This window comes from Eurytemora carolleeae, unplaced genomic scaffold (assembly GCF_000591075.1).
Source record: "Eurytemora carolleeae unplaced genomic scaffold, Eaff_2.0 scaffold729, whole genome shotgun sequence".
Classification (NCBI taxonomy): Eukaryota; Metazoa; Arthropoda; class Copepoda; order Calanoida; family Temoridae; genus Eurytemora; species Eurytemora carolleeae.
This window is the reverse complement of record NW_019396626.1, coordinates 83,048-98,403: the sequence shown is the minus strand read 5'-3', so window position 1 is coordinate 98,403 and position 15,356 is coordinate 83,048. Positions and strand designations below refer to the sequence as shown.

At 31.0% G+C, this 15,356-nt stretch overlaps 1 protein-coding gene across 1 annotated transcript; it reads left to right on the top strand.

Moving 5' to 3' along the window:
* Positions 1-2,816: 2,816 nt before the first annotated feature.
* Positions 2,817-13,998, top strand: LOC111706529 (uncharacterized). The gene is made up of 16 exons (XM_023479424.1): positions 2,817-2,905; positions 4,285-4,327; positions 4,679-4,768; positions 5,814-5,873; positions 7,042-7,148; positions 7,487-7,555; positions 8,659-8,712; positions 8,941-8,959; positions 9,730-9,792; positions 10,082-10,160; positions 10,606-10,707; positions 11,215-11,324; positions 11,591-11,658; positions 13,053-13,125; positions 13,633-13,688; positions 13,933-13,998. The coding sequence occupies exons 1-16, from the start codon at positions 2,893-2,895 to the stop codon at positions 13,950-13,952; spliced, it is 1,026 nt and encodes a 341-aa protein (XP_023335192.1). The 5' UTR covers positions 2,817-2,892; the 3' UTR covers positions 13,953-13,998.
* Positions 13,999-15,356: the final 1,358 nt, after the last annotated feature.

Here is a 15,356-nt window from a genome sequence, read left to right as displayed (position 1 = left end):
ATTCTTTCATTCTTTCATTCTTTCATTCTTTCATTCTTTCATTCTTTCATTCTTTCATTCTTTCATTGTTTCATTCTTTCATTCTTTCATTCTTTTATTCTTTCATTCTTTTATTCTTTCATTCTTTTATTCTTTCATCCTTTCATCCTTTCATCCGTTCATTCTTTCATTCTTTCATCCTTTCATTCTTTCATTCTTCCATCCTTTCATTCTTTCATTCTTTCATTCTTTCATACACAAAATTTCTCATTTTTTTTTTACCTGAACAATTTTCTGTTTAATCTTGATATTCTTTCCCTCTTTCTTTTTTCTTTCCTTTTCCCTTCTTTGTTCCCTCCCCTTTAAAGTAGAAATTCAAGGTTACTTTTTAATGACATAATTCGTCGCAAGGTCACGTGGACACACCCTTATTCTAAATATATAGGTCTACACCTGGTCAGTCGGGCGGGAAGAGGGGGGGGGGGGCTTGAGATACCTAAAGCATTTTAACCTCGTTGGGGCAGAGATTCCAATGGGGGAGGGGAGCAGAGATTCCAATGGGGGGAGGGGGCAGATATTCAAATAGATATTTGTGTGGATTTTTTATTAACATTTTCTGCGAGAGTAAATTATTCTTGTATATTTTTTAAAAAAGCAAACTTTTCCATTTATAATGGATAAAAAAATGGTTTAGCGTAGCCTCGTAAACCTCCTGAAAACCAGTGTCAGGCCTCAATGGGGCGGACTCGACCCCTAAAGTTTTAACCATTTTATAACTATGTTAGACAATGAAAATTATTGGTTAACATATATTAAATATACATTTAGTTCTTCAGTGTATTATAAAGGGGGTAAAGGCAAAAAAAGTTTATTTCCTTTTGAAATTCGTCTTCTTTTCAAATCATCAAATAAATAAAACTTACTCGAAACATAGGTAATTTTAAATGTGTTTTTAAAATCAAAATACATTAATAAATATCGGAAAATGTCATAACATTGCTTTTTATGTCTAACATTGTACTGAAATGGTTAAAACTTTAGGGGGAGTCCGCCCCATGCAAGGGCTCCATGCATGACACCAAAACATATATAAATTAAAAAATAAAAAACTTCAGAAAAATCACACAAACTTTTAGGTCTAGAATATGAAGACGACTTTAAGACTATTAGTTTGTCTTTAAATAGTCCAATAAACATGAGAAACAACAATTGAGCAGTGTAAACAGACACATTTCACTCATGAAGTGATTAAATAACTAAGTAAAAAACGATATTTGTTTCAAGTTCATTCGAACGACTTTAAATCGATCGTTTTCTTGTTCATTTGAAAAATATAGTTTTTCATTACTCTGAACGATCCAAATCGTTCGTCCATCGTTCGTTTTGTTCGTTCGTCAACAAAACAATGCCCATCTCTACAGAGAGCTTATTATCTGGCTGTTTACCGGCTGAAAACTTTATAAAAAAAATATTTTTGAGAATATTCTGGATTATTTCTAGTGAATTCATTTCAGAATCCTAGAGGTTTCTTTCCATGGAAGTAATTCATTATTATTATTTGATTTTTAATTTTTTTTTATATCCTCTCCATTTATTCGTGTTACCCTGGTGGTTTTATACTTTTATCAGTATTTAATTCATAAAGATTATATAATTTTTATATATGTGGTCTTACAGTGAAATAGTGCTTAAAAAGTGTAAATATTAAAATGACTTTTTACTAAAAAAAAACTTAATTTTCTAATCTCACTTCGGTGGGGGTGTGCGTGTATGAGTGCAGGGTGTGAGAGTGTGTGTGTGTATGAGTGCAGGGTGTGAGAGTGTGTGTGTGTGTTAATAAATCAGCTGTTTTCTAAGAAATCGATAAATGGTTGGTCTATAGAGTTACTCCAACATTTCAGAGAAGAGAGTTTACTTTAGTTTCCTGGTTTAATAGTTCTACAGTTCTATAGTTCTACAAGTTTATAGTTCTACATATCTACAGTTCTACAGTTCTACAGTTCTACAGCTAGTTCTACAGTTCCAGAGTTCTACAGCTCTACAGCTCTACAGTTCTATAGTTCTACCGTTCTACAGTTCTACCGTTCTACAGTTCTACAGTTCTTCAGTTCTACAGTTCTACAGTTCTATAGTTGTATAGCTCTACAGGTCTACATTTCAATAGTTCTACAGTTCTACAGTTCTACAGTTCTACAGTTCTACAGTTCTACCGTTCTACAGTTCTACAGTTCTTCAGTTCTACAGTTCTACAGTTCTACAGTTCTATAGTTGTATAGCTCTACAGGTCTACATTTCTATAGTTCTACAGTTCTACAGTTCTACAGTTCTACAGTTCTACAGTTTTACAGTTCTACAGTTCTACAGTTCTACAGATCTACAGTTCTAAAGTGCTAAAGTTCTATAACAGTTCTGCAGTTTTACAGTTCTACAGTTCTACAGTTCTACAATTCTACAGTTCTACAGTTCTACAGTTCAACAGTTTTATAGATCTACAGTTCTACAGTTCTACAGTTCTGAAATTCTACAGTTCTTCTGTTCTGCAGTTCTACAGTTCTACAGTTCTGCAGTTCTACAGTTCTACAGTTCTACAGTTCTACTGTTCTACTGTTCTACTGTTCTACTGTTCTACTGTTATACTGTTCTACTGTTCTACAGTTCTACTGTTGGAAATGAGAAAGAACTCTAGTAAAACTTTCATAAATTGAGCGAATTACATTCATAAGAAGATATTCATATGACTGTAACAATCTATCTATCTAAACACCACCTATTAGTTCTCAAAGTAAGATATCGTAAACTATTTTTCAAAATTACACTTACACAAATCTTATCATCTATAAAATTTTCAGAAAGATGTGTTAAAGATATATTTTGGTGCTGAATCCTGAACTTATAAATGGATACAGTCTACAGATGGAGGCTTCAGGTTGACATCTTACTTACCTATATCATCAGAACTGGGAACTTTTAAATGATTGGATTAATTTAATCCTATCATTTTCTGGTGGGAAGATTAACTTAGCTCTCATTGGCTAAGAAATAGATCTTTGTTAAACTAAGGAGTAATGAGAGAACGGTTAATCTCCTTAAAAGAAATGAGTTTAAATTGTTCAGTGTCCGAATTTAATAAATTTAAGCCGCGTCTCAAATCCCCCAAAAACCGGTTTCAATTAAGCGCCGGCTTAAATCTTCAAAAAAATTGAATACAATTTTAAGTTAAACCAACCAGATTTGAGGTTAAATTTTAGCCGCGGCTCACATTCTTTAAATTCGGCCTCAGTTCATTAAAACTTCCGTCCTAGCAAAATAAAAAAAGGCAAAATTCAGGAACCATAATACAAGATAATTTAGAAAGTAAAAATTACAATAACAAAAGGAGACATTACGAAAGACAAAAGCACAAAAGTTTAAATTAGAACAACAAAAACCAAAATTATCAAAGAAACTAAATTTGTAAAAAAAATTACTCCTTTTAAATTAAAGGTAAAAAAAATTGCTTTACAGTTTTGAAAAGTTCAAGTATGGGGCCATAACAAAAATACGTGTCAGTTAGTAATGTAAAACAAAAGACCAAGGGGTTGCTACACTTCAAAGTGGATCCGGTCGAGAAAATTGATGCATAAATTCCATAGTTTCTAGAAGTCAACATTTTAAAATGTTAAACTAAAGAACCTGAATTTTAAAATGTCAAATATTGATAAAAACCTCAATTAAATAAAAAATTACAATTGTTTTTGTATTGAAAAAAAGTGCAGACACAATTCCTTTTCCTAAGGGTGACTGAAAGTTTTCAAAATTCTGAGAAATTTAGTTTTTCTTCTCTTAGATGTAAAATGCAAGCTAAAGAAGTTGTTCTGCATAAAATAAACTTCTTTCAAGATCAGAGAACAGTCTGAACTGAAAGGGACAGTTAACTTAATTTCAAAAATGAATCTATGATACTATATTTAGTGAGTGGAATGTACGATTCATACCGGTACCCTTTAAAGCTTTGTCCATTGCCAAGAATGAAATAATTATTCAAATATTCAAATGTACATTTATTTTCTGTGACCTTTAGAAATAAAATATCAATATTTCTGATAAAAAGTCCGTGACATCCTTGATCATTCCTAGATTTAAAGGGCACTACTGTGAATCGAACACTCTACATCTTGATGGTCAATCGAAACTACGCCAACAGTCCCTTTAAGGAACCATTTATCCATTAATTTAAAATAACATTCTTTTTATTGTAAACAAAAAGTAAGAATATTCCTAAAAGTAAAGTTTAGCTAAAACTAAATGCACTAATTTATTCTTTAGGAAATTTAAATCCTTCAATAAGCATCCTGAATCCTACAGGGGGGTAAGTTTTTAATCATAAATATTATTCTAATTAATGATTATAATATACCAACCACTTGATAAAAAAAATAAAGATTAAACTATAATGATAATTTCTAAAAATAATCTTTTTTGTATGTATAGGTCGATTCGAGTTGTTTCTGTAAAATTTTACATTTTATTTAAAATAAGATTTAAACAGCCTAAATCAAAATTAGGAAAATATTTTTAAAATCAAAATTTCTGTTTTTATTTGCTTGTAGCAATATTTAAAATTTGCCCAGATTTGTTTTAAAATAAATATTGAGAATAATTTTTTTTTCTTCAAATCTTGTTTAAAAATATATTTAGAAAACTTTTTTTGTACCTAAAGGTGTAAACTGGTGCGAAGCTCTTCTAAAGATTCAACGTGTACTGATATACCAGACGTACCATCCTTATCAGCATACCAGACTTTACTTAGGTATTTATACAAGACTTTACTTTTATAAATATACAAGACTTTACTTAGATAAATATACAAGACTTTACTTAGGTAAACATACCAGACTATGCTTAGGTACATATACAAGACTATAAGTAGGTAAATATACCAGACTATACGTAGGTAAATCTACCAGACTTAACTTAGGTAAATATACCAGACTATGCTTCGGTAAATATACCAGATTTTACTTAGGTAAATATACTAGACTATTCTTAGATAAATATACCAGACTATACTTAGGTAAATATACCAGACTTTACTTAGGTATATATACCAGACTATTCTTAGATAAATATACAAGACTTTACTTAGATAAATATACCAGACTATTCTTAGGTATATATACCAAACTATTTATAGATAAATATACCAGACTATATTTAGGTAAATCTACCAGACTTTGCTTAGGTAAATGTACCAGACTTTACTTGAGTAAATTTACCAGACTTTACTTAGATAAATATACAAGACTATACTTAGATAAATATACCAGACTATATTACTATTATTAATATACTTAGGTAAATGTACAAGACTATGCTTGGGCAAATGTACCAGACTTTACTTAGGTATAAATACCAGACTAAATTTAGGTAAATATACCAGACTATACTTAGGTAAATATACCAGACTATGCTTAGGATAATATACCAGACAATATTTAGGTAAAGATACCAGACTGTACTTAGGTAAATATACCAGACTATACTTAGGATAACATACCAGCCAATATTTAGGTAAAGATACCAGACTGTACTTAGGTAAATATACCACACTATACTTAGGATAATATACCAGACATTATTTAGGTAAAGATACCAGACTGTACTTAGGTAAATATACCAGACCCTACAGATAAATTTAATTCCTCTTCGATATCCCGTGATGGTCATTCCCTGCAGTGATAAATTTAAAAGTGTCCACATTGGATATCGAGATCAAGCTTTCAATATAAACGATACTCTACATAAAAGTTCCTGCATTTGGCTTTAGACTATATTTAATTTTGTTCTAATTTCAGTTCTCAATCTCAGAGTCTTCAAATAGAACACAAGATGGCTAATCTTAGAGTTTCATTTAGGTAATTTTATTTCTTGTTCTGTGTTAAACTTCCACAAGACACAAATAAACGGGAAACATTTCTCTTTTAAAGTGACTGTAAGCGTCATTTCAATGAAAAGTGTATATTTCTGTGATCTTCTATATTGTTCATTATGAGCAAGAAATGTGCATGTCGCTGTTGCATAGATAGTTCATACTTGACAAAGCTTTTAAGGGTGCCGTTGTAAATCGGGCATTGACATCTTTGCATGGAGGACCCTTAAAATTTACCTTAACAGTCCATCATCAAGGAAATTTTTTTAAAGAAAAATCTCATCTAATATTCTTAGCATTACCAGATAAAACATAATAAAACTTATTGTAAGAACAATTTTATATTCTACTAGCTAGGGAACCCAGCACTGCTCAGGTTACTATAAGTTTATCCCGCCGTTTACCCGCACTTAAACAATTTACCGGGAAACTGAATTTTCGCTATTAAATCTCAAAACCAAGCTAAGAACGTCCAGTGGGTTTCCCGAGTTCCCCATCAAAATTTGAGGCAAATCGGATCAGGGGTTCCTGAGTTATGATCGGACAAACAAACAGACAGACAAACAGAGATCACAACTTTATATATATAGATTAACCTACCTTCGTAGTTCCTATATCTAACTTTAACTTTCTATACCTTCCTACCTATCTCTCTCACTCTTAAAAATACCTACCTATTAGAACTATTAGAAAAGGAATCTGAAAAAGAGGTCCCGTTATGAACCCCCCAGACCTAGCTACCATATACATACCTACCTACCTACCTATTTACCTACCTAACTTCCAACCTACTTATCTACCTATACCTACCTCCCTTCCTTCCTACCTGCTTATCTATCTACCTACCTAACTACTTATCTACCTACCTACTTACCTACCTACCTACCTACCTACCTAACTACTAACTTACCTACCTACCTACCTACCTACCTACCTACCTACCTACCTACCTACCTAACTACTAACTTACCTACCTACCTACCTTCCTACCTACCTACTGCCTAACTACCTCATTCATACCTATCTAACTACCAACCTACCTACCTATACATTCCTATATCCTACATTTTTTTCTACCTACCTACCTCCCCATCTACCTCTCTACGTACCTATACATCTACCTTCCCATATCTGTTACCTATCTACCTACCTAGATCTGGTCTACCTATATCTCGAGGTCCCTCCCCCTCCCCCTGTTTATCTGACCGGCTCTGTGTTCCCTCTGCCACATCAAGAGCGAGCTCACCAGCAGCTAAGTCGGGTAAACACAAATACACAAACATAAAAATCAAGATCAGTCCCTTTAAACTCGCAAGAATTATTAAATATTTCTGCATTTTTTTTTTTGCAAATATAACAATAATGATAACAATAATGATAACAATAATGATAACAATAATGATAACAATAATGATAACAATAATGATAACAATAATGATAACAATAATAATGATAACAATAATAATGATATCAATAATAATAATAATTATAATTATAATTTTAATAATAATAATATTAATAATAATGATAATAGATAGTAATTGATAATAATCGATAATTATTAGATAGTTATTTGATAATTGTTTAATAATATTTTAGTGAAAGATATCTGGTTGGATGATGAGAATGATTTAATCAGATCTTGTGGCAAGCTTTCTAGAGCTCTAGGTAGGAGGAGGGGTGAGGGACGTAGAAGGAGGGAAAGAGATGGGGGGGGGGGAAGCGGAAACATTAAAATTAAAATATAATATTGAATATTATTTTTTTTAATAATATACTATATATTCAAGAGTGAAAATGTCGAATCATACATTAGCAAATTGGAAGCAGCATATATAAAAGAAAAAATAACTCATTCAGTAATTAACGATTTAAAAAAGCACAGGTCATTAGGGAAGTTCGATGTTTATATGTTTTCACAACATGTTTCAGAAGATGCGTCTTGAAATGCTGAATACTCAAAATTTTTCAGTTTTAAAATATTTAAAATATGTTTGATTTAAGGCTACAAACTGGTTTAAAAATTGATGAAAAAAAAAAAATCTGGTGGTGCAAGCAAAGGGGATCTTTAGGAATTTTATCAAAAAAGAGCCAAAAAGTTTCACCTTTAATATAATGTTTAACAGATATATACATATATGCAAAAAATATTATCAAAATGTATATAATTTTTAACATATATATACATATTTACAAATAATGTGTATAATATAAAATAAAGGCATGTTTATGTGAAGTGAATTTTGTCTGTTTTTAAAACTGCATTTTATGTTTTATATTTTTAGCGGTACACTTAAAAAAAAATAAAAAAAATGTTAAAACTCTTGCTATAGTAGTTAAGTTTGGATTTTTAAAATAACGATTTTTTTAAAATGTATTTAAGTGTATATGCTCAAGAAAGAAGTAAGGAAAATGATGAAAGATGGAGTGGAAAGGAGGGGGGGGGGAAATGATGAAATGGAAAGGAGGAGGGGGTGGGGTATTTTATTAAGTGAAAGAAGTGTAAGGTATGTATTATTTTAAAAGGAACCCCAGTTTGAACAGTTCTGGAGTAAATATTCATTTGATTGATTAATTAAGATAACCTTTTTGTTAAAATTTATAGGAGGCAATATTAATTGTAATAAAAACTGTTGTGTTATTTTATGATATTTTTATGATATTGCTTATTTTTCAGGGGATTTGTTGGAAGGATTTCCTTTGAGATTAAGATAAACCGTCCCCCTGACCCCCCCCCCCTATTGAAAAAGTTCTAATTGTTATTTTCCAAGGATTGGAGAAGAGTTTTAGTACAAGTGATATATTAACCTCTCCAGATAATCAAGGTAAATTTTTGAAGCGAGTTTAAATGTCGTCTTTTTAGAATTTCAATAACAAAAAGCACACACTTAATATTTGCCGTGCACAGCAGCACAGCAAGAAATGTTTAAAGTTAGAGTAATTATGTAAACATTTATGAATCAAATCATATCACTAACTAAACCAATACACGTTAGAGATAAATTGTAATATTCATTCTTTTACAAAATTTACAACGAACAATTTATTTTTAGCATGCCTTAGCAATTCCAGGTTAGTAGTTTTAATATACTAGTATTTCAGGGCGCTTCGCGCCCCCTTTTCTGTAAATAATTTAAATTTTAACTGTTGTTCCACGATTGGGAAAAATTTTTAATTCTCATATTTTTACGGCTTTTTCCATTTAAATATTTATGGCTATTTTTATGGTCCTTAAACCTTCCCTGGGGTCATATGAAGTTTGGACGTTTATTGGATACAAACAAACAAACAGACACCCAGACAAGCAAGTTGTAGTTTTTCATATGTATACGTTTATTTGTTTCTTTTTCAGATCTAATAATCTTTTAACAGATATTTAAGTTTGAACTTAATTCTCTTAACATCTAAACTTTGGCCGACCTAGATCTAGATCTAGACCTATGCCTAACCTATACCTAGATCTAGACCTAGACCTAGACCTAGACCTAGGTCTAGACCTAGACCTAGGCCTAGACCTAGACCTAGATCTAGACCTAGACCTAGACCTAGACCTAGACCTAGACCTAGATCTAGACCTAGACCTAGATCTAGACCTAGACCTAGATCTAGACCTATACCTAAACCTAGATCTTAACCTAGACCTATGCCTAGATCTAGACCTAGATCTAGACCTAGACCTAGATCTAGACCTAGACCTAGACCTAGACCTAGACCTAGACCTAGACCTAGACCTAGATCTAGACCTAGACCTAGATCTAGACCTATACCTAAACCTAGATCTAAACCTAGACCTATGCCTAGATCTAGACCTATGCCTAAGCTAAAAATTCTGTTGTCTTTAGGTCTGAATCGTTCCTATTAGATGCTGTAAACCTGCATTGGGGAAAACTGGAACCTAACTCAAGGTATGTTAATTGATGATTGACTTATTGATAAATTTACATATTGATTTATTGATTTATTGATCTATTTTTGATTGATTGGTTTATTGATTGATTTATTGATTGATTTATTGATTATTGATTTTCAGATTTATTTGTTTATTGATTTATTGATTTATTGATTTATTGATTTATTGATTCATTGATTTATTGATTTATTGATTAATGATTTATTGATTAATTGATTTATTGATTTGTAAATTTATTGATTTATTGATTGATTTTTTGATAAATTGATTTATTGATTGATTAGGTCCTTGTCAACCTGGGTAGCTGTTGGAGATGTTCAATCTTCCACCTCACAGCTTCCATCTCCACAGGTCGAACTTAAGGTAAAGGATATTTTTCCTTCATCCCTCGTTTAAATATTTGCCCTTCCTCTCCCTTTTTTAATTATTTGACCTACCTTCCTTGTTCGAATAATTACCCTCCCACCCTCGTTGGAACAATTACCCTTCCTCCCTCGTTTGAACAGTTGCCCTCCATCCCTTGTTCAAATTGTTGCCCTCCCATCCTCGTTCTTGTATTTGACCTCCCTCCCTCGTTTGAATAGTTAAGCCCTCCATCCTTCGTTCGAATATTCTACCTCCCTCCCTTGTTTGGATATTTGCCCTTCTTCCCTCTCTCAGATATTTGCCCTCTCTCCCTTAAAAATGACCTATTTGTCCTTTTCCCTTCATTTATAGCATGATTGCCTGCCCTAACTCCCCCAGATATAATTTTATTCCTCATTTGGATATTAATATCTACCCTTTCTCTGGTTTTATAATATCCTAGGGGTTTGCTGATTGTATGTCAGGTGCCCAGTTTACTGCAGCAGATTTTGTAAGATCTATGAACAAATCTGTCCGACAAAACTATATCAAGAAAAGACTTAAGGTAAAGACGACATTCTAGAACTTTTCTGTTTTGATTCACTCTTTCCATGCTCCTTTCTCCTAACTTTTGATTTTATGAGTGTTGAAATAAGGAGAAAAAACTGATATCTAAACCAGGTTCAGCTAAGCAACGTATTGGGGTGTCTGTAAAATTAAATCCTTTCACATCACTATTTTAAAGAAAACAAATCTGTTTTAAAGTGACTGTATAAGTGTAATTTCAAATGACCCTCCATGCAAAGATGGCAATGTCGGATTCACAACGGTCCTCTTAAAAGCTATGTTTGATCAAGTATGAATTTGATATCCATATTTATAATTTTCAATTGCGGGTTTTCTACAAAATTGTCTTGCGCAATTTTAAACCAAGAAAAATGACTTGATGTTTCCACAATGTGAATCGAGTTTTGACCTCTTTGCAAGTTACGCTAACAGTCCCTTTAAAGGGAGTGACAGCAGTTCAACTACCTTCCATAGTCGTTTACTCCCTTTAAACAATATTTTTCAGGTAACATATAAAGCTCTGGAGCAACTGTCTGAATCTGAGTTCGATCTGGAAAAATTTCTTGAGAAATCTGTTCAACAAAAAACCACAGGAAATCAGACTGTTAAACTTAAGTATGATCCCTTTGATTTAATATATTTGATATATAGTCATTTGTTTCATTGCAGACTTTCTTATTTCAGGTCTTTAATAAAATCTACGAAATATCTTTTAAAATAAAAATAAAAGCTTTGACAGTATTATTATTAAATGTGACTTTTTTTTAGCTAAAGCTTTATAAGTAAAACGCAAAATTGTAAATTATCGATAAACTTTAAAGTCTAAAATCTAATTAAATCAATCAGAGTATTAGATCATAATTTTTTTATTATCTATTTAGAAGCACAAACAGAAAAGCCAACAAGGATGCTGTGGCAAAAGTTCTTGTTACAGTGCACTCAGATCTAGGTATATTAAGTGTATGGTTCTAGTTTAATAAGTTTTTAATTTTGTTGTCATGGTTTATCATTTAAATCATTTTATCATTTATCTTGAAAAGTTCATGATTTTTCCCCAGAATTGACAAATAATCTGGTAATTTTAATAATTAGTTTAAAATTCTACCTGTAGGATTATCTGCTTATTCTGTTTTAATTAGTTCCAAATTCTGTCACCAGAATGCATATGGTCAGATAAGAGTGTAGTAGTTAGTTCAACAATTTGCCACCAGGATTATCAAATAAGAGTGTAGTAGTTAGTTCAACAATTTGCCACCAGGATTGTCAGATAAGAGTGTAGTAGTTAGTTCAACAATTTGCCACCAGGATTGTCAGATAAGAGTGTAGTAGTTAGTTCAACAGTTTGCCACCAGGATTATCAAATAAGAGTGTAGTAGTTAGTTCATCAGTTTGCCACCAGGATTATCAAATAAAATGGCATAACTTAGTTCATACTTTTGCCGTTTTCAAATCATTTTGCATTATTTAGTTCATAATTCTGCCATCAGAATATGGTCAAATAAGATGGTATTAGTTTGTTTAAAAATGTTGGTGCCATAATTGTCAAATAAGATGGTATGTTTATACTTCGCTGCTAGAATTGTCAAACAAGTTTTAGAATTAATTAGCTTAATTAGGCCGCTATGATTGTTAAATAAATTTTTTAATTAACTAGTTTATTACTTCCCCGTTAGGACTGTCAAACAAGTTACAGAATTAGTTAGTTTATAACTCCGCTGCTAGGATTATAAAACAGTTAAACAATAATTAGTTAAAAATTTGACCGCTAGAATTGTCAAAACAGTTAAACATTAATAAGTTAGAAATTTGACCGCTAGGATTGTAAAAACAGTTGAACAATAATTAGTTCAAATTTGACCGCTAGGATTGTAAAAACATCCTAACAATAATTAGTTAAAAATTTGACCGCCAGGATTGTCAAAACAGTTAAACAATAATTAGTTAAAAATTTGACCGCTAGGATTGTAAAAACAGTTAAACAATAATTAGTTAAAAATTTGACTGCTAGGATTGTCAAAACAGTTAAACAATAATTAGTTAAAAATTTGACCACTAGGATTGTAAAAACAGTTAAACAATAATTAGTTAAAAATTTGACTGCTAGGATTGTCAAAACATCCTAACAATAATTAGTTAATAATTTGACCGCTAGGATTGTAAAAACAGTTTAACAATAATTAGTTAAAAATTTGACCGCTAGGATTGTCAAAACATCCTAACAATAATTAGTTAAAATTTTACCACTAGAATTGTAAAAACAGTTAAACATTAATTAGTTAAAAATTTGACCGCTAGGATTGTCAAAACAGTTAAACATTAATTAGTTAAAAATTTGACCGCTAGGATTGTCTGAGAAAAGAAAGGAAGATATTGTTTCTACAAAGGAGATTGAACGAGACAGGGGGAAACCAATCAGGTAAATATTCAGGGTTAAATAAAAGAAAGAGAATTTAAAATGATTTTTTTTTCATAAATTCTACCGACTAGAAGTCTTATTTTGCTCTTGTAAATTGTCCTTATTGGCAAAAAAGGTTTCCACTATCGCACATAAAAAACTTGGGGTTGAAAATACATTTCGATATATTTTTATATCCTCATCAGTCCTACAGAAAATGACTAAAATTATTACTTAGTTACATAAAATATTATAACAATAAAAAGACAATAAAAAGAAACAGTTATTTTTAAAAACAGTAAAAACCTAGGACAAAAACAGCGAAAAATAAAATTAAAAAACTTTAAAAAATTGAATTGTAGGAATTTTTTTCAACCATAAAGAATGGTGGTGTAAATAAAACTAAATGAAATGTATATTGAATGCGGGGGGAGGGAGGTTGTAAGTAGGTTGCGTTGACCACTAGGGTACAAAAATACAAAATTTTGGGATTTTGCTCTTGTTTGATTTAAATACAAGTATTTTTAGTAAATACGAGAGAAACATCATGATATTTGATTGGTTGCATACTCTGGACGAATCAGGTAAGACATGCGTAGAAAACGGGAATAGTTTAAATGTCATCTTCGGTCTCCAAGTGGAAATAAATTAGAACAGTATTGATAGTAGCAATTGTTTAAAGGGAGTGTTCGTGAAAAATTAAAGGTGTTAAAGGATAATAATATAAAGATGGAACAACTAGGACGAAATGCTCAGCGTTGCCTGTGTTATTATTTTTTCTTTTGCTTTTATTTAAAATTTTAATTTATAATTTTTTATTTTTTTCAGCAACCTTTGAAGTGGCCTAGCCTAGCTGGATGAAAAAGCTTCTGTGAAAGTAATAAGCCAATTCCTCGCGCTGAAACTTGATAATAGATGCATATACCCATTAAAGGAAATCTTGACTGTTTTGTAATTACGCTTTATAAAAATGCAGAAAGTATTACTGTTAAAAATTAATTTATCTAAAAAATTAAATGTTAAATATTTTAATGTCATTCATATTAATGGTGTGTTGATATCCAAATTCCAATACAGATGCAAGAAAATGGATTTATGTACAGTCTTCGTCGTGTATATCAATACAATGAAGACGACTTTCGATTTTAATTTTTTATTTTCACTAAGCTTTGTTAGAAGTCAAAACTTTAATAAATTGGTGTTAACTTCGACTACTGTATAAAACATTCATCTTTATTCTTCTCTTTCTTTTTCCTTTTTTCCATCCTTTGCTGTTCATTTCATCTTTATTCCTCTCTTTCTTTTTCCTTTTTTTCCATCCTTTGCTGTTCATTTCATCTTTATTCCTCTCTTTCTTTTTCCTTTTTTCCATCCTTTGCTCTTTATTTCATCTTTATTCCTCTCTTTCTTTTTCCTTTTTTTCCATCCTTTGCTGTTCATTTCATCTTTATTCCTCTCGTTCTATCTTAGTTTTTCCATCTTTAGTCTTCTTTTTTCTCCGACTCCTTTTTTATTTAACTTCTTTTTTCTTTTAATCCTCTTTTCCATTCTTCTTCTATTCTAAAGAAGACAGTTGAATCTTAAACGTATGAGAAAAATTTGTTAGTCATTTTATTACTTTTTATAAATCATTAATGAATTATTCGAAAGATTTTTAAAAGTTTATTCTTATTTTTGTGTTTTAAAAATGATTTCTTCAATAGTTAAAAATTCTAATTTTTGTTGACAATCAATATTGAATTCCGCAAATCATTTAAAATTGCAGAAGACTCGGTTTGGAAAATGTCGCCATTATAACGATTTATAACATTGATATTTTGGTTCGCAGTGTTATAAAGATTTTGGACAGAAATTTTCTCTTTATCGAGAAGGTTCACGCCTTTTTAGATTTAATTTTGTCCCGAGCTTTAGCGAGAACCTTTGCGCTATAGAGACAATTTAAGCCCAAAAACTTTATAGCACGTCGTGCCAAAATAATAGTGTTATAGGTATTTTTATGAAACGTTTGTGTACTTTTCTTATTTCAATGGCTTTTTCTAGATCAAATAAGTTTTGAAACAAAGCAAACGTTAAAATATAAAATTGATTTCAATTTAATTTTCATTTCAATTAAACAAAATATTTTGGAAATGTCCTATTTGTTTTGGAGAAAATCCGGGAACCAATCAAAACTTTATAGCACACGTGCTATAATGTACAGCTAATTTAACTTTAAGTACACAATAGTTTCATAAAAAAAATCAACGGCTGCC

What these genes read in the sequence shown, in the direction of transcription:
- LOC111706529 (XM_023479424.1), top strand. An exon ending in ATCCTGAATCCTACAGGGGG is followed by an intron (nt 4,328 to 4,678) that starts GTAAGTTTTTAA and finishes TTGTACCTAAAG; the next exon opens with GTGTAAACTGGTGCGAAGCT. An exon ending in AAACTGGAACCTAACTCAAG is followed by an intron (nt 9,793 to 10,081) that starts GTATGTTAATTG and finishes TTGATTGATTAG; the next exon opens with GTCCTTGTCAACCTGGGTAG.